General features: G+C 37.1%; 2 protein-coding genes across 4 annotated transcripts in view; both read left to right on the top strand.

Annotated features, from left to right (window-relative positions):
• LOC109079742 (insulin-like growth factor 1 receptor) overlaps positions 1-2005 on the top strand; it is an 85882-nt gene extending 83877 nt beyond the window's left edge. Inside the window, exon 21 of one of the 2 annotated variants that reach the window (XM_042727217.1) lies at positions 577-2005. In XM_042727217.1, the coding sequence (XP_042583151.1) occupies positions 577-1045 (469 nt within the window). In that variant the 3' untranslated portion in view covers positions 1046-2005. The remainder of the gene's footprint in view (positions 1-576) is intronic. The other variant, XM_042727218.1, reaches the window with a different exon arrangement.
• Positions 2006-6032: 4027 nt separating this feature from the next.
• On the top strand, positions 6033-14344 carry LOC109093825 (leucine-rich repeat-containing protein 28-like). 2 transcript variants are annotated; one of them, XM_042727215.1, is made up of 10 exons: positions 6033-6192; positions 6688-6917; positions 7008-7048; positions 7311-7348; positions 7426-7563; positions 8507-8713; positions 9419-9521; positions 10856-11031; positions 11123-11270; positions 12657-14344. In XM_042727215.1, the coding sequence occupies exons 2-10, from the start codon at positions 6750-6752 to the stop codon at positions 12724-12726; spliced, it is 1089 nt and encodes a 362-aa protein (XP_042583149.1). In that variant the 5' UTR covers positions 6033-6192; positions 6688-6749; the 3' UTR covers positions 12727-14344. The 2 variants fall into 2 exon arrangements, with proteins under 2 accessions (XP_042583149.1, XP_042583150.1); XM_042727216.1 differs by lacking the exons at positions 6033-6192; positions 7311-7348 and having other exon boundaries at positions 6818-6917.
• The last annotated feature ends 328 nt before the right edge of the window (positions 14345-14672 follow it).

The raw sequence follows: 14672 nt of genomic DNA, 5'->3' as shown, positions 1-14672 counted from the left end.
TTAAATGACTTAATTTAAAATTGAAAAGGCCTTTTTTAAATGACAAAAACCCAAGTTAGGTTATGTAAAATGTATCATATAAAGTAGTCAGAAATGAATCTATTAATAATTAATAATTATTCATGGTTTTGAAATGATTAAATAAAATTGATATTAATATATATAGTAACTTGATTTAAAACTGAAAATAACTTTTTTTAACCAACTCAAACCAGAGTGATTAAGATGATTAATAATTGGTTATATGAAGTTTGATATATGGGTATATGAGTTTATAACTCATATAGTGAATACATTAATTATTGTACTATGTATGTTATAAAAATTATGATAATTAAAATGTATAAAGTTATTAGAGAGAGAGAGATTTAAAATAATTTTAAATTTAAAAGGACCTTTTTTTGAAATAACAAAAACCAGGTGAGATGTTTGGAAATACATTTAATATAAATTAACAATAAAAATGAGCCATTTCAGCTCAAAACTTGCTGAATTTCCTAAAAATTCAACTAATTTGAATGTTTCTCAAGGACCATGTTGCTGAACTTCTCTTGTTCTTCTCTTGTGCGGTTTCAGGTTTGAACTGATGCGCATGTGCTGGCAGTACAACCCCAAAATGCGGCCGTCCTTCCTGGAGATCATCAGCAGCATCAAGGAGGACCTGGAGGCGGGTTTCAAGGAGACGAGCTTCTTCTACAGCGAAGAGAACAAACCTCCGGACATGGAAGAGCTGGACATGGAGAACGTAGGAGCCATGGAGAACGTTCCTCTGGAGCCGTCCTCCAACCTGCAGCCCCTCGCTCCCTCTATGGCCTCCCCTCAACAGTGCGCCCCTGCGTCCCAGGGCTCCTCCACCCCGGCCGGCCCGTCCTCGCCGCCTTCCTCCCCCAGCTCCACGGACAAGCACCCACTCTCTGCTTCTGCGGCAAACGGGCCCTCGATGGTTCTCCGGAGCCCGTTTGACGAGACCCAGTCTTACGCTCACATGAACGGGGGGCGTAAGAACGAGCGTGCCTTGCCTCTGCCCCAGTCGTCGGCTTGCTGATCGACGGCTTCCGGACACGTCTCTGTCTGTCAAGCCACTGTGTGGTCTCCTGAGAAGAAATATGAAATTAAGAGACAAGGAAAAACATAATGGTACAAACTGAGAGTCCAGGCAATCGATCTTTTCAATCATACCTCAACGGACAAAGTTTGGAATTCTTTGTTTTTTGTGTATTTCGTTGAATTGATTGACATGAACGCAGACTGGATCACTGACTGAAAAACCATGACCTTCACTCTCGCACTCGATAGGCTGACTGTTTTTGTTACGTTTTGTTACTTTTCTAAACTTCCAAAACTGGTTTGAAGGTCTATCTGAGCCAGTAGGGGTACGGTGGCATTATTACGACACGCTCTGCATATCTCTAAGCCAATCCTACAGCGAAGCACTTGTTCTTGTCTTTGTTTCCAAAGGCGTGCATCTAAATCAGAGATGTTTTTTCTTCCGCCCATCTTAGAAGTTCATTCCCAGGACCCAACTCAGATCTGGGTAGGGAGATCTTCGGCTTCCTTTTTCTCGAAATCATCTGGCTGTGCGACTTAGTGGAGAAGAAATTCTCAAATCTGCCAAATGTCTTTCTTTTTTCTTTTTTTTTTAATATTGCCAAATTGTCGTTAAATTCCCCTTGCATCCATATTCCTCAAAATACCTATGACAGTTTTTTACCCTGGTGATCCAAACCTGCTTAAAGGAATAATTCACCCAAAAATTAAAATTTGCAAAAAATGTACTCAACCTTAGCCCATCCAAGATGCAGATGTTTCCTCATCGGAACAAATTTGGAGAAATTTAGCATTACATTAATTTCTCATCAATGGATGCTCTGCAGTGAATGGGTGCCGTCAGAATGAGAGTCCAAACAGCTGATAAAAACATCACAATAATCCACAAGACTCCAGTCCATCAGTTAACATCTTGTGAAGTGAAAAGCTACGTGTTTGTAATAAAAAAAAAAAAAAATCAACTTCTAAATCCAGTATCCAAAAAAAAAACCAATAAACAATCACTCCAGTTACTTGTGGATTATTGTGATGTTTTTTCAGCTGTTCGGAGACTCATTCTGACGGCACCCATTCACTACAGAGGATCCATTGGTGAGCTAGTGATGTAATGCTACATTTCTCCATGAAGAAACAAACTCATCTACCTGAGGCTGTTTTTTTGGGTGAACTGTTCCTTTTAAAACATTGGAGAGATTTCCCAGATTCCCACTTTTCTGTCTTCTTGCTTAGGATAAGATGCATTTCGCACTGAATAATTGAAAGGTCGAACAACAGATGCAGCAGATGTTGAAATGTTAAAAGGGATTCGGATAAAAAAAGAAGCTGAAAAGGTTTAAAATTATGGCTTTGTGGAGTTGAAATGTTCTCTCACTTGGTTGTTCAGTCGTACGTCGGACCACAGAGCGTGTGCATCGTTTGTCGGTCACTTTTGTACCTTTTTTACAGTTCAGATTGATCATCTATATGTCTGTGCTAAAAAAGCTGCTATTTTGTTATTGTTTTTCTTTTGTGGTTGTTATATATATATATATATATGTATATATATATAAATGTAAAGAGATTTTTCAGGTGTAATCCTTTGCCTTTCCACTACAGTCCATTTTATGATGCTTATAGTTCTGCAAAATGAGAAAAACAGTAGGAGGTTCATTCTAACAGTTGAGTTTTGCAGTGAAAAGTTGTTCAATCCCTTCTGTTTTGATAGATTCTCTCTCTTTAAAAGCAAAAGCGGCGATGAACACACAGTCTTCTGTCTTCGTGCCATTAGCGGCGGCACCCAGCGACGTGATTCTGTAACAGCTCGACACTGTGTCTCTCTTCACATTAATGCGCAACAAATACTCTCAGGTCAGAATCTTAAAAGTTTCCGTCTCAGACCCCGATGTGTTCTTGTCTCGCTATTCATTCCTCTTTAATCAATAGAGTATGACTTCAAATTCGGCCAATTTTGGATTGATTTCATTGCTTAAACCTTTACTTTGATTGTTCAGCCTTATTTGTGACTGATCCTGCCGCCCTTTGGAGACCCTGATCTTATAAACTCTGCGTTTCCTTCCTTCCGAGCAGAGTCTGATAAATGATTATACAGATATGATTCAGCATATCTCTATGCAGAAGTTGTGTTTGTAACATAGATCACTTATGTCGATTAAGGAAACAGTTTTTGAAAAAAATTTTAAGGATTTTTCAAAGGAAAAACTATCACTTTTCTTTTTCCCCCAACCTGGCCTTTTTTTTTTTTTTTCATTATTTATTTTTATTTCTTTTTGCTTTTTTATAATCACTTTAACCCCCCCCAACCCCTAACCCCCCCCCCCCCCCCCTTTTTTTTTCTTTCTTCAGACATTTATCTAATTCACTCTTTTTTTATGTACCTATATATAAAGTACATCTGACCTTTTTCATGAAAAGGACATTACTGCTCTCTGTATCTGGGTAAAACCTCATAAACGCTACAAACCACAATCTCAGAGTGGAGAAATTGCCGAGTTATGGACATTTTGTACGACTAGCTGCTTTCTTTCCTATTGGATCTTGCTTAAAATTGTTTATTATTTATTTGTGAGATTAAAACAAGAACAGGTCTGACAACTGACTCCAAATGTGCTGGAATGTTGTTGATGTTTCATTTATCCATCTTTTAACTTGGGGGCAAAGGTCACTAGATGGATTAATTAGAATGGATTTATTTTCAGTATATACTGGTTCTGATCTCCTCTCCCTTTCATGTCTCTGAATCCCACTGTTGGCATTGTTCTGTTTTACATTTTTTGTTACGCATTCTTTGGAGTATAAACAGATGTACAGTTTTTGCTGCTGTCAGGTGCATTGAATGTGCATTACGGAGAGGTTTGTCTTGGGTTATATGAATATTTTTGTAATAGAAAAAAATGGAAATAAAATATCAGCACGCAAAATAGCAAACCAACTATTTCAGTGTAATTTAAATAAAGCAAATGTGATATAAAGGTAAATGGTTGGAGAAATGCAGCAGTTAGTGTTCATGCAGATATCGAGCTGATTAAATTGAAATAATATTGTGAAATATGTAAATCCAGAACAAATAAATATCCTGAATTTTTCACTCGAATATCTTTATATAAGGGAAATGTTTATAATTGCGAGGAGTTTTGGAGAAAAACAACAAAAATGATGATCGTATAGTGCCACCAATGTTACGTCCTTCCAATGTTGGTCATTTTTCCTGCTTTTTTCATGGTTTTTGTTACTCACAGATTGGACAAGACACCGTCCTAATGCTCCTCTCTGACCATCTCCTAATACAGAGCCGTAACACCCGACCAATGGCTGATTTCTCGACTCCAGATCGGTAAACTATGGGCTAGATATTCTCAGGGCTGAAGGTGGCCGTCAGAGGGTACCCTGCTGCTGGAAACTGCTGCTCTCCATCATCTCACCAGATGCTTGTACTGACGTCCAGACTGCTAAAGTGTGCTCTATGAGTGTGTGAGGGTTGAGAGGAGAGCATTAGAGGTGATCTGATGGCGCCATCTAGAACGTTGTTTGATGTTATTTCATTGCAGTCCTTGATGCCGGTGGAGCATCATGTTTGGTTGTTCAGTTGAGACGTGTTGGATGTGTATGTGTTTGTTATATAAAGAGGGTTACAGATCCAGAATGGGAGGGGAGAATGGAGAAAGTTTTGTGGTCCAAGTCTGTTCAAACCTGGCTGTTCCGATTAAAAAAAAAAAAAGGCACTTAACTTTATTTGTGGTGTTTTCTTTCTTTTGTGTAAATTTGAAGAAAAAAGAAATGTGCTTCAGGAATATGGAGAGGATTAGCATTTATTGTATTTATGATGGCTCAGATATTGTGTGGTTCTGATAACACAGATAAATTGCTTTGTGATTTGGTTTTGTATATTAAGTAGGAAGAATAATCATCAAACAGAACTGTAAACTCAATTTTGGCATTGTACTTAAAGGGATACTCCACCCCAAAATGAAAATGTTGTCATTAAACACTTACCCCCATGTCGTTCCAAACCCGTAAAAGCTCCGTTCGTCTTCGCAACACAATTTAAGATATTTTGGATGAAAACCGGGAGGCCTGTGACTGTCCCATAGACTGCCAAGTAAATAACAGTGTCAAGGTCCATAAAAGGTATGAAAGTCATCGTCAGAATACTCCATCTGCCATCAGACGTGGGTTATATGAAGTGACGGGAACACTTTTTGTAAGAGAAGAGAATAAAAATAACTTCCTCCACTGTTTCTCTCCATATCACCGTATGCTGTGTATGCTCTTCTGTATCAACCGCACCACAAGGATGCCCTGTTTCTATCTGTATTTAGCTTTGATTTGAAAGAAAACAGTGCATCCTTGTGGCGCCTTGGACCTTGACACTGTTATTTACTCGGCAGTCTATGGGACAGTCACAAGCCTCCCGGTTTTCATCCAAAATATCTTAAATCGTGTTCCTAAGACGAACGGAGCTTTTACAGGTTTGGAACGACATGGGGGTAAGTGATTAATGACAAAATTTTCATTTTGGGGTGGAGTATCCCTTTAATGCATTCAACATGTTATAATTAGATTTTAATTAAATTAACATATTAAGCATATTTTCGCCTGTCGTCTTTTTGCATTTCAGTGAATTTATGAATTCATAAAACAGACATTGTCCAAGGCATTTTGTACAGGGTTCAAATGTCTCAGAAAGGACTTTCATATATTGTCAGTAATGTTATGTAAATTCATTTTGCGTCATGAACTCCTGAAAGCAACAAATGTGTTCAAAAGCATTACATTTGTTCATAAAGACAAATAAATTGAACATTGAAATAGCTTTTTTTAATATAATATTAGAATTATTATAACAACAGTTAGCTGTAGGAGTTCAGTTTATTTTATTATTATATGAATAAATATTAATGAAGCCAAGCTATTTAAATGGATTCCTTAACAATTCTCTTAAGAAAAAGTAAAACTGTTAAGCATATTATATTATGTTATGTTACTTGCTGTGGCGCTTGCGATTTTTGATGCGGGAAAAACTACATTTCCCATGATGCTCTGTGCCTGTATCCAGTGACGTAGACGGAAGGCTAGTGCTGTACACAAACAACTCCAGAGGTTTTCAAGAGGGAATCATTCTTCTTTCATTCACTACAGGGCTACAATGTAAGTTGCGATTCATTATTGATATTAATTTTAGTGTTTTGTATTACATAGGTCAGTTTTATAGTTCCCTAATTCCAAAAAGCAACAATTTGAGATTGCCAAGTAGTCGATGATTAGATTTTTGTAGGCACTTAATTTATGTTTAACGTTACACACTCATCATGTGTTATGAGACTGAATGACAGTACAGTACAGCATCATTATCTGAGCTCATCTTGGTACATACTGTTGTTAGTATATCATTATTTTTACTGTAACATTACATAATGCTTTAATGTTGCTGGTAAACGTGTTACTGTCATTCTGTACAATACATCTCACCTTTGATTCGATAATTACTGCTATTTCTTATCATTATTTTATTGTTTATATTATATATTTTTTAATTACTCTGTATATTTTGTCTTAATTCTTAATAAATAAATGTATTTATTTACAATTTAAATCAAGAAATCTTTATGAATCTTTAAGAAATGTTAAAAATTATTCTTTTAGAATGGAAAAGTAGAAGCTGAAAGAAGGAAAAACTCTCTCGGCCAGAGACGGTTCTTGCAGACATGGCGTCTGATCTCCATGAAGCGATTTTTATGGCCAAGCAAGAGCGACACAAGAATCTTTTCCTGAACTACAGAAACCTCGTCAGTTTCCCCGTGGAGCTCCTCAGAGATGAAGGGATGCAGTTCCTGGAGCGTCTCTTCATGAAGAGAAACTCCCTCACAGCACTTGTAAGATCTCTGCTAGACTTCATTTTTGCTTTGGCCCTGTATATTATAAATATATTTTGCATCCTAATACTGTTTTTTTTCTCCTGTCAGCCAGAGAACCTGGCTCAGAAACTTCCCAACTTGATAGAATTGTGAGTATTAATGTTTGTTATACTCTTCTTGGTGTTATAACAATGTTATGTAAGTTGTCAGTGTGTTGCACAACTCTAATATTACTGTTATCCAAAAGCGGTCCCTCGATCTTTGGGACGTTTTCTTACCCACCCTTAAACAATAGCTATATGATGTAAATCGGTGGAGTCTTGAGTTTGGTCAAATATAATTATTTGTACTACCCCTGATGAAAAACAAGATTATGAAACAGTCCTGCAATCTATTTTTCGTTTCATTTAGGTACCTGCACTCAAACAATATTGCGATAATTCCTCAAGGTAATGCTGTCTCGTGATTATACAGTATTTAGCAATATTTCGATGTCAGGCACATTATGCATAATGTTGTTTTCCAGCAATTGGCAATCTAGTGAAGCTGCAGTCACTGGACCTGAGTGACAACGCTCTTCAGCTCATCTGTCCAGAGATCGGTCAGCTGCGCTCATTACGACATCTCCGATTGGCCAACAATCAACTGAAATTCCTCCCGCAAGGTGAGTCGCAAACATTTATCAGCATTCATCCGAAAAACTGAGCTGTTTCTACTGATTACAGTGATGATCAATTCTAATAAAGTCTAATAATAAACCAAAAAAAGAATTGCTGAATATTTGCTTTACCATGCTTAAGAACATTAAAAATAATATTTCAGATTGAATATAAATAATTGCATGCTACTTGCTGCAATTAAAACATAATTTTTCTTTTTCTGTACATGCATTTATAAACCGGATATACTCCGATCGCAGAAGGGAATGCGAGCTGAATATAAATGCAGTGCTGCCTTCCTGCAGCAGCGTAATTAATAATGTTTCTAGTTAAACAGCCCGCTTAATTCATAGACATTATCTGTAACATTTTTCCCCCCTGTGTAATTAAGCAGCTTTAACTGCATCAAATAATTCCTCACTCAAAAGCCGAGTCTGAAGAAAACTGCATGAGCAGAAGCTTTAAAACCTGCAGTTATTAAACGTCATTCAGCGAAGAAACTTTGATTTTTCGTGCTCAACATGACACTTAAATGTTTCTGAGGAGTAAAGCTTCATAAAGAGACTGTGGGGAAATGATTAAGCTCTTTGACACTCTCTTTAAATGCTTGGCTTCAAAGCGTGCAGTTGTTTTATATCAGTCTTTTTATTGCTCTTTTCCATGTGTTTCATCTGAAGCTGAGACTGTTCGTGGCTTTAATTTATCATATGTGAGTTATTCCAAACTAAGCGTTTTACAGTTCATTGTTCCACCAGTTTCAGGCACATTTAATAACTAGAGACATGCATTGCACACATGTGGGAAGGTGTGATTTTGTTTTTGGTTCCTTTTCAATGTCATGTAAAGTACCAGCTCCTGTTTTTGCCAGCAGGGGGCATAAGGATTATAATAGCTTGCTTTTATCTGATTGAAACTTTAACAGAAAAGTATATGTGCTTCTATTGGTAGAGCTGGGAGATCTCAGAGAGCTGGAGACTCTGGACGTGTCCATGAACCTCCTGAGTACTCTTCCGGAGCGTCTGTATCAGTGTCTGTCCCTGCAGTGTCTGACGGCAGACCGCAACCTGCTGCACTGCCTTCCTCGCCAGCTCTGTCTGCTGCCCGACCTCAATGAGCTCTCCATGGCTGCCAACTGCCTGACATCTCTGCCCCTGGGTGAGAAGAAATGACAGTGCTGTCGAGAAAGTTACCTTTACATGTATACAAAAGCTCAGGATTTGGGGGGTCAGTAAGATTTTTTTATTAGTATTTTTGTTTTTAAAGAATTTAATACTTTTGTTCAACAAGAATTCATGAAGTTGAAAGTAAAGGCATTTATTATGTAGCAAAAAAGAATATTTCAAATAAATGCTTTTTTCAAAATCAGAGAATTCTGAAAAAATATTCAAAATTGGTAATAATATAAAAATGTTTCTTGAGCAGCAAATCATTATATTAGAATGATTTCTGAAGGATCGTGTGACACTGAAGACTGGAGTAATGATGCTGAAAATTCAGCTTTGATCACAGGAATAAATTACTTTTTAAAATGTATTCAGTTGAAAAAAAAGTTATTTTAAATTATAATAATATTTCACTGTATTTTTCATCAAACAAATGCAGCCTCGCTGAGCATAGGAGACTTCTTTTAAAAACATTTTTTAAAAATGCTACTGAGTCCCAAGACTTTTTGAAGCTCTGTGAAACCATATGATGGCTTTTTGTGAGGAACGGACCGAAGCTTATTCATATCTGAGAACGACACCTTTGAGAGAAATGTTTTCTGTTCCTCGTTTTAGACGACTTGGAATATATTGCACAAAAACCAGGTGAATTATTTGACATTGTTGCTGATATTCTGATGTTTTCTGTTTCTGTCAGATCTGGGGCGCTCCATGGAGCTGCAGTTTGTCTTTGTGGACAACAACGCTCATCTGACGGGACTTCCATCCTATCTTTATAACAAAGTCATCGGCTGCAGTGGGTGAGTGAGTGAGTTTGTTGTAGTAGTGAAATTTCAAAATTACCATAAAGAAGAGCTTAAAAAAAAATGAACTAAGTAATTGCACATATATCTGTAATTACTCATGATTAATCACATGTAGCATTTTAATTGTGTAATCATAAGTATAATGTCCAAATTAATGTGGAAACAACATAAAGAAGTGATCGTATTAACATTGTTTTTATCTTTCATTTATTAACAATTACAGAACATATGATAATATAAAATATGATAACAACCTTTAATTTAAGTGAACTCAAAACAATATTATAAAACGGATAGTTCCAGTCCTTGATTCTGATGGGTTGAGCCACGTTCGAAGCTGTTGTTAATTACACTACAAACACACACCTTTGTTTACTTCTGTGTGTTGCTCGGCAAACCACTTTGTTGGAACCACAACTGTTTCTGAGGAACTACGTGGTTTGGTGGAAGAGTACTGTTTTTTTTAATATCATTAGACTTTATTTGCTCTGTTTTATTGTGTGAAGCCTTACTACGTATATGGGATAACTGTTTTATAAAAGCTAAGGGGGATTTAGGCACTCCGCTTTGCTTCAGATTTAGCAGTGCAGTGTTTTTGTGTTTGGTGATGTTTTGATCTCTGTGTTTTTGAATGAAAACTGTCAGTTCATTGTCCCGCATTTTAAAGTTTGTTTAAATTTTTGTTTAAATAAAATAATTAACATTATTTTTCCCAGCTCATTCATAGGCCAGACATAAAGAAATAAATGTATTAAGTGCAAGAGAATTAAATGTTATTTTATTTGATTGTTTTTACCTTTTGTCTTTTTTTTATTTTTTATAAATGTATGTGACATTATGGCTAGAATAAATCTGAAACAGATGATTTAACAATAATGAATCAGCATGCAACACAGTGGAGCTCCCTGAGATTCCTGTGAGTGACTGCACCAACAGTGCCACAGAAACTAGTGGAAAATGTGTCTAGACTCAGTCAGATTTTCCATCTATCTCGAAGTAAACAACATTGATTTTTTTCACACATGTAACCCTGCAAACAGAGCCCACTCTCCCCAGACATACAACAAAACTCTTGAATATCTTTTAAAGATCGGCTATTGTAAATCTCCTAACTAGTTCTGTAAACTGTAAACTGATATTCTATTTTCCCAAGAGAGATTCTGGGTGGAAAAATGCAAACTTTCCGACATTATAAGTCAATTACAAAAGTATCAGAGTTGCTGATTTGGCAGTAATCATAGCTTTTCATTGTAGTTGGTGTGGTTGCTTCCTGGCTTTTTCAGCATGACTGTGTTCACTTGATGTTATTTATCTGTCTGCATGCACAGATGTGGTCTAGCCGCGCAGATCTCTGACGTGAAGCAGCTCTGTCTGACGCTGGGAGATGTGACTGTTCCTCTGCCCTCTGAAGTGAAGGCCATCGGCTCCGAGACTGACCGCGTGTTGCCTCTGGAGGAGCTGGCGTGCAGAGTCCTACATGCGGCCCACAGCTGGACCAGTAAGGGTAAGAGTCCCAAACTAACCCACAGCAGAGCATCAGGTTCCTTCACATTCACCAGCCTAAAGGTTCACATGTTCTCCTGTCTTGTGTGCAGATGTGAGGTTCCTGCTGCCCAAGAGTCTGCTGGATGTGGTCCGGTGGCCTCTGGGTCACTGTCACCGCTGTAGTCAGCCCATGTTCACCATCGTCTACCCTAAACTGTTTCCTCTTAGAGAGACCGCACTCGCAGGAGTGCACAAGAGGTACTGATGCAAAATTCCCTTTTGTTTCCTCTTTTTCACTCGGTACACTTTTTTTTTTATATTTGTTTTTATCCATTTATAGTATTATTCAAGGTTTCTTTTCCTCATTTTCCATCCTCTATCTGACTCTTTAAGCATCACTTTAGACTTGAGTTTAATGCTAGCATCTGTTTTAAGCAAAGATCAAGGAAAATCATATTTTCTGTCATACCCAACCATTCAAAAGTTTGAAGTCAGTAAGGGTTTGTAAAGAAATGAATACATTTATTCAGCAAGGATGCGTTAAATTGATCAAAAGTGACATAAACAGTTATTTTAAATTGTAAAAATATTTCCCAATATTACAGTTTTTACTGTATTTCTGATCATATGAATGTAGCCTTGGTGAGCAATAAGAGACTTCTTTTAAAAACATTAAAAATATCTTACTTGAACGGTAGTGCATGTCCCTTTTAAATGCATGTGCATTCTGGGATTGACCTACTCGTATTATTATGTGCATAATCATTTACACAAACATCCTCACTTCCACACATTCACAAAAATGCTCTCCTGCTTTCTGTCTCTTCTCATTCTCTCTCTCTCTCATGATGTTTTCTCGGACCCCTGTCACTTCCTCTATCTCCTCATCTTCCTGTATGTTTGATTGGTTGAAATGAGCAGCGCTTGCTCTGCTGCCCGTCATGTTCCATCTGTAATGCAGCGCTGTGGTTTTGGTATCAACATCCAGCAGCGTAACCCAATCATCCTGCTCAACTGCTGCTCTCAGCTACTTCACGTGCATTAAGAGATCTAATCCACTCGCCAATTACCTCTTACCCTGAGTGTTCGGCTGATGTTTGGAGACGAGTGGTGCTCGGTTCACGTGTGCGAGCGACAGAAAGGGAATTCTTTTCCATTTGCTTCTTTCACTCCTGTAATACTCTCCATTTTCAGTCTCAGGTCGTGTGTGTGTGTGTGTGTGTGTGTGTGTGTGTTTTGTGAACTCTTACCAGGAAATCCTCACTGTTTCAATAGCACTTCATTGATCAGCCTTGTAAAAGCATGTGTATTACGGGAGGAACGTGACCTCTGTTAAATACGCACACATTAAAATACATATATATTTTGATTTCAGTTATGAAAGCTTGTTCCCTGTGAGATAGTTTAACTTAAGCTAGCCATACCAAAAATGTACCATTAGGGGGTTGCATCTAAAAAAAATAATAATAACTCACATACTCATGTTACACTAATTGCATTATCTTTTATGCAAAGATATTTTGAAAGTTCATTGATTAAGCTCAAACTCAAAATTTGCATACGGATGTTTGGAAATAAACTTGAAATAGTTATGCACATATTATAAGTGGATTTTCTTTCTTGCTCTTTGTATTTCTCACACAGAACCACTGTGAGTTTTGTAGCGTACTGCTGCTCTAGCTATTGTCTGAGGACCTTTGACCTGCAGGGATGACGTCTCACATCTGCTCGTGGTGCTTTCATCTTCACGGAGGACTTGAAGAATATCACCAGAGATCTCCTGAGCTTCTGAGACATTTGACAGATCTTCATAACAGCCATTACATTATGTCCTTCTTCTTCTGTGTGTAGCAGCATCTAACAAAAGCAGCAGTTGGTTAATACTGATTACATTTCACAAATGAATGTAGAAAGAAATGAAACAAAGTGTATTTCAACCAGTGGCCCAAACTTCAAACTGTGAAGTATTGTTTGTGTTGGGATTGTTACGGTTTACTGTAACCAAAAAGGTTCAGGCTTTCATCGGTGGAGAAACGTAACATTTAGTCTGTGTTTTAAAAACTACCATCTTGATATACTTAAAACTGACGAGTTTTAGGTGAGATATGGATGTTTTTGTTTCCATTTGAAAGGAAAATAGAATTGTTTTTTGAGATCCCTTTACTGAAATGTCATGTTACTTCAGATTCATATCTCACTACTGTTTTTAACCGTGACACAATACTTAACTTTAAAAGTGGCTTTTTAGAGATAAATGTTTAATTTCAGTCTGAGGCTGTCTGAAGTGTTTGTATGCTGTTGGAAGTGAGTGAACCAGCATGCATTAGCTCTTTTCAAAGAAAATCACGTGTGACTGTTATAAAGTGCCAATTGACTTTTATGAAAAACATGCAGCTGATTGTATTGAAGGCAGCTTCAAGGGATTGTGCTATTTTTGTGTGAGAGAATATTTTCACATGAATTGTGGATATTTGCTGGTACTACACTACAACCATCACTGTTCAGCTTTCAGTATTTTAAATATTCTCTGTCTCTTTAATTAGATGTGAGCAAGAGGATGACTTTCTTAAAGGGAAAGTTCACCCAAAACTGAAAATAACCCCATGATTTACTCACCTACAAGCCATCCTAGGTGTACAGTATATGACTTTCTTCTTTCAGACAAATACATTCAAAAAGTCCTGGGTCTTCTAAGCTTTATAATGGCAGTGAATGGGTGTTGAGATTTTGAAGCAAAATAAAGTGCATCCGATCCATGCATCCTGCATAAAAATACTCCACAGAGCTCCAGGGGGTTAATAAAGGCCTTCTGAAGAAAAGCAATGCGTTTGTGTAAGAAAAATATCTATATAAACTGTAATCTCTAGCGTACGACAGTTAGCGGAAGCTAGAGATTACGGTTTATAGAGTTTTAAATACGGATATTTTTCTTACAAACGCATCACTTCGCTGCAGAAGGTCTTTATGTGGAGTACTTTTTATGATGGATGGATGCATTTTATTTTGCTTCAAAATCTCAACCACCATTCACTGCCATTATACATTTTTTAATACTCCGATCGTATTCGTCTTAAAGAAGAAAGTCATATACACCTGGCTTGAGGGTGGGTAAATCATGGGATCGGTTTCATTTTTGGGTGAACTATCCCTTTAAGTTAATATGTGGATGTTACTGTTTTCTTAAATAAGCCAGGTCTTCTACAGAATTTTCTCTTAAGAGTGTTAGTTCAGCTCAACTTTTGACATGTTACACTGTCATTTCATTGGCTCTTATAACTGAACAGTTGTGCTCTTTTGTAATGTTTGGCAATAATAACAATATTTAAAACCTCTCTTGTGTTATTTCTTATTTCAGATGTGTGCTTAAGTTAAATTTAATTCATACTGAGCCATTTTAAATTGTGAATGTAACTACATTTATATTGTGAAGCTGCAATCGATGCATCAAATACACAGAATCATCTGTCTCTGATACTAGGTGAGACAGGTCAGAGCTGGCATATTGTCTTTTATTAGTGGCTTTTATATGGCATTCATCTTTACACAGAATTTAGAGACACTTTAACTACTTTTAGACACTTAGGAACAATATTGCTTGTGATATTTTTATGAATATCATCTGGAAATGCTCAGGCAACAGAGTTCAATGAAATGTCCGCT

The sequence above is a fragment of the Cyprinus carpio genome, chromosome B7 (genome assembly GCF_018340385.1).
Source record: "Cyprinus carpio isolate SPL01 chromosome B7, ASM1834038v1, whole genome shotgun sequence".
Taxonomy (NCBI): domain Eukaryota; kingdom Metazoa; phylum Chordata; class Actinopteri; order Cypriniformes; family Cyprinidae; genus Cyprinus; species Cyprinus carpio.
This window is presented reverse-complemented; position numbering and strand designations above follow the sequence as displayed.

What these genes read in the sequence shown, in the direction of transcription:
- LOC109093825 (XM_042727215.1), top strand. Translation starts at nt 6,750, where the DNA reads ATGGCGTCTGATCTCCATGAAGCGATTTTTATGGCCAAGCAAGAGCGA. An exon ending in CTTCCCAACTTGATAGAATT is followed by an intron (nt 7,049 to 7,310) that starts GTGAGTATTAAT and finishes CGTTTCATTTAG; the next exon opens with GTACCTGCACTCAAACAATA. An exon ending in CCACAGCTGGACCAGTAAGG is followed by an intron (nt 11,032 to 11,122) that starts GTAAGAGTCCCA and finishes TCTTGTGTGCAG; the next exon opens with ATGTGAGGTTCCTGCTGCCC.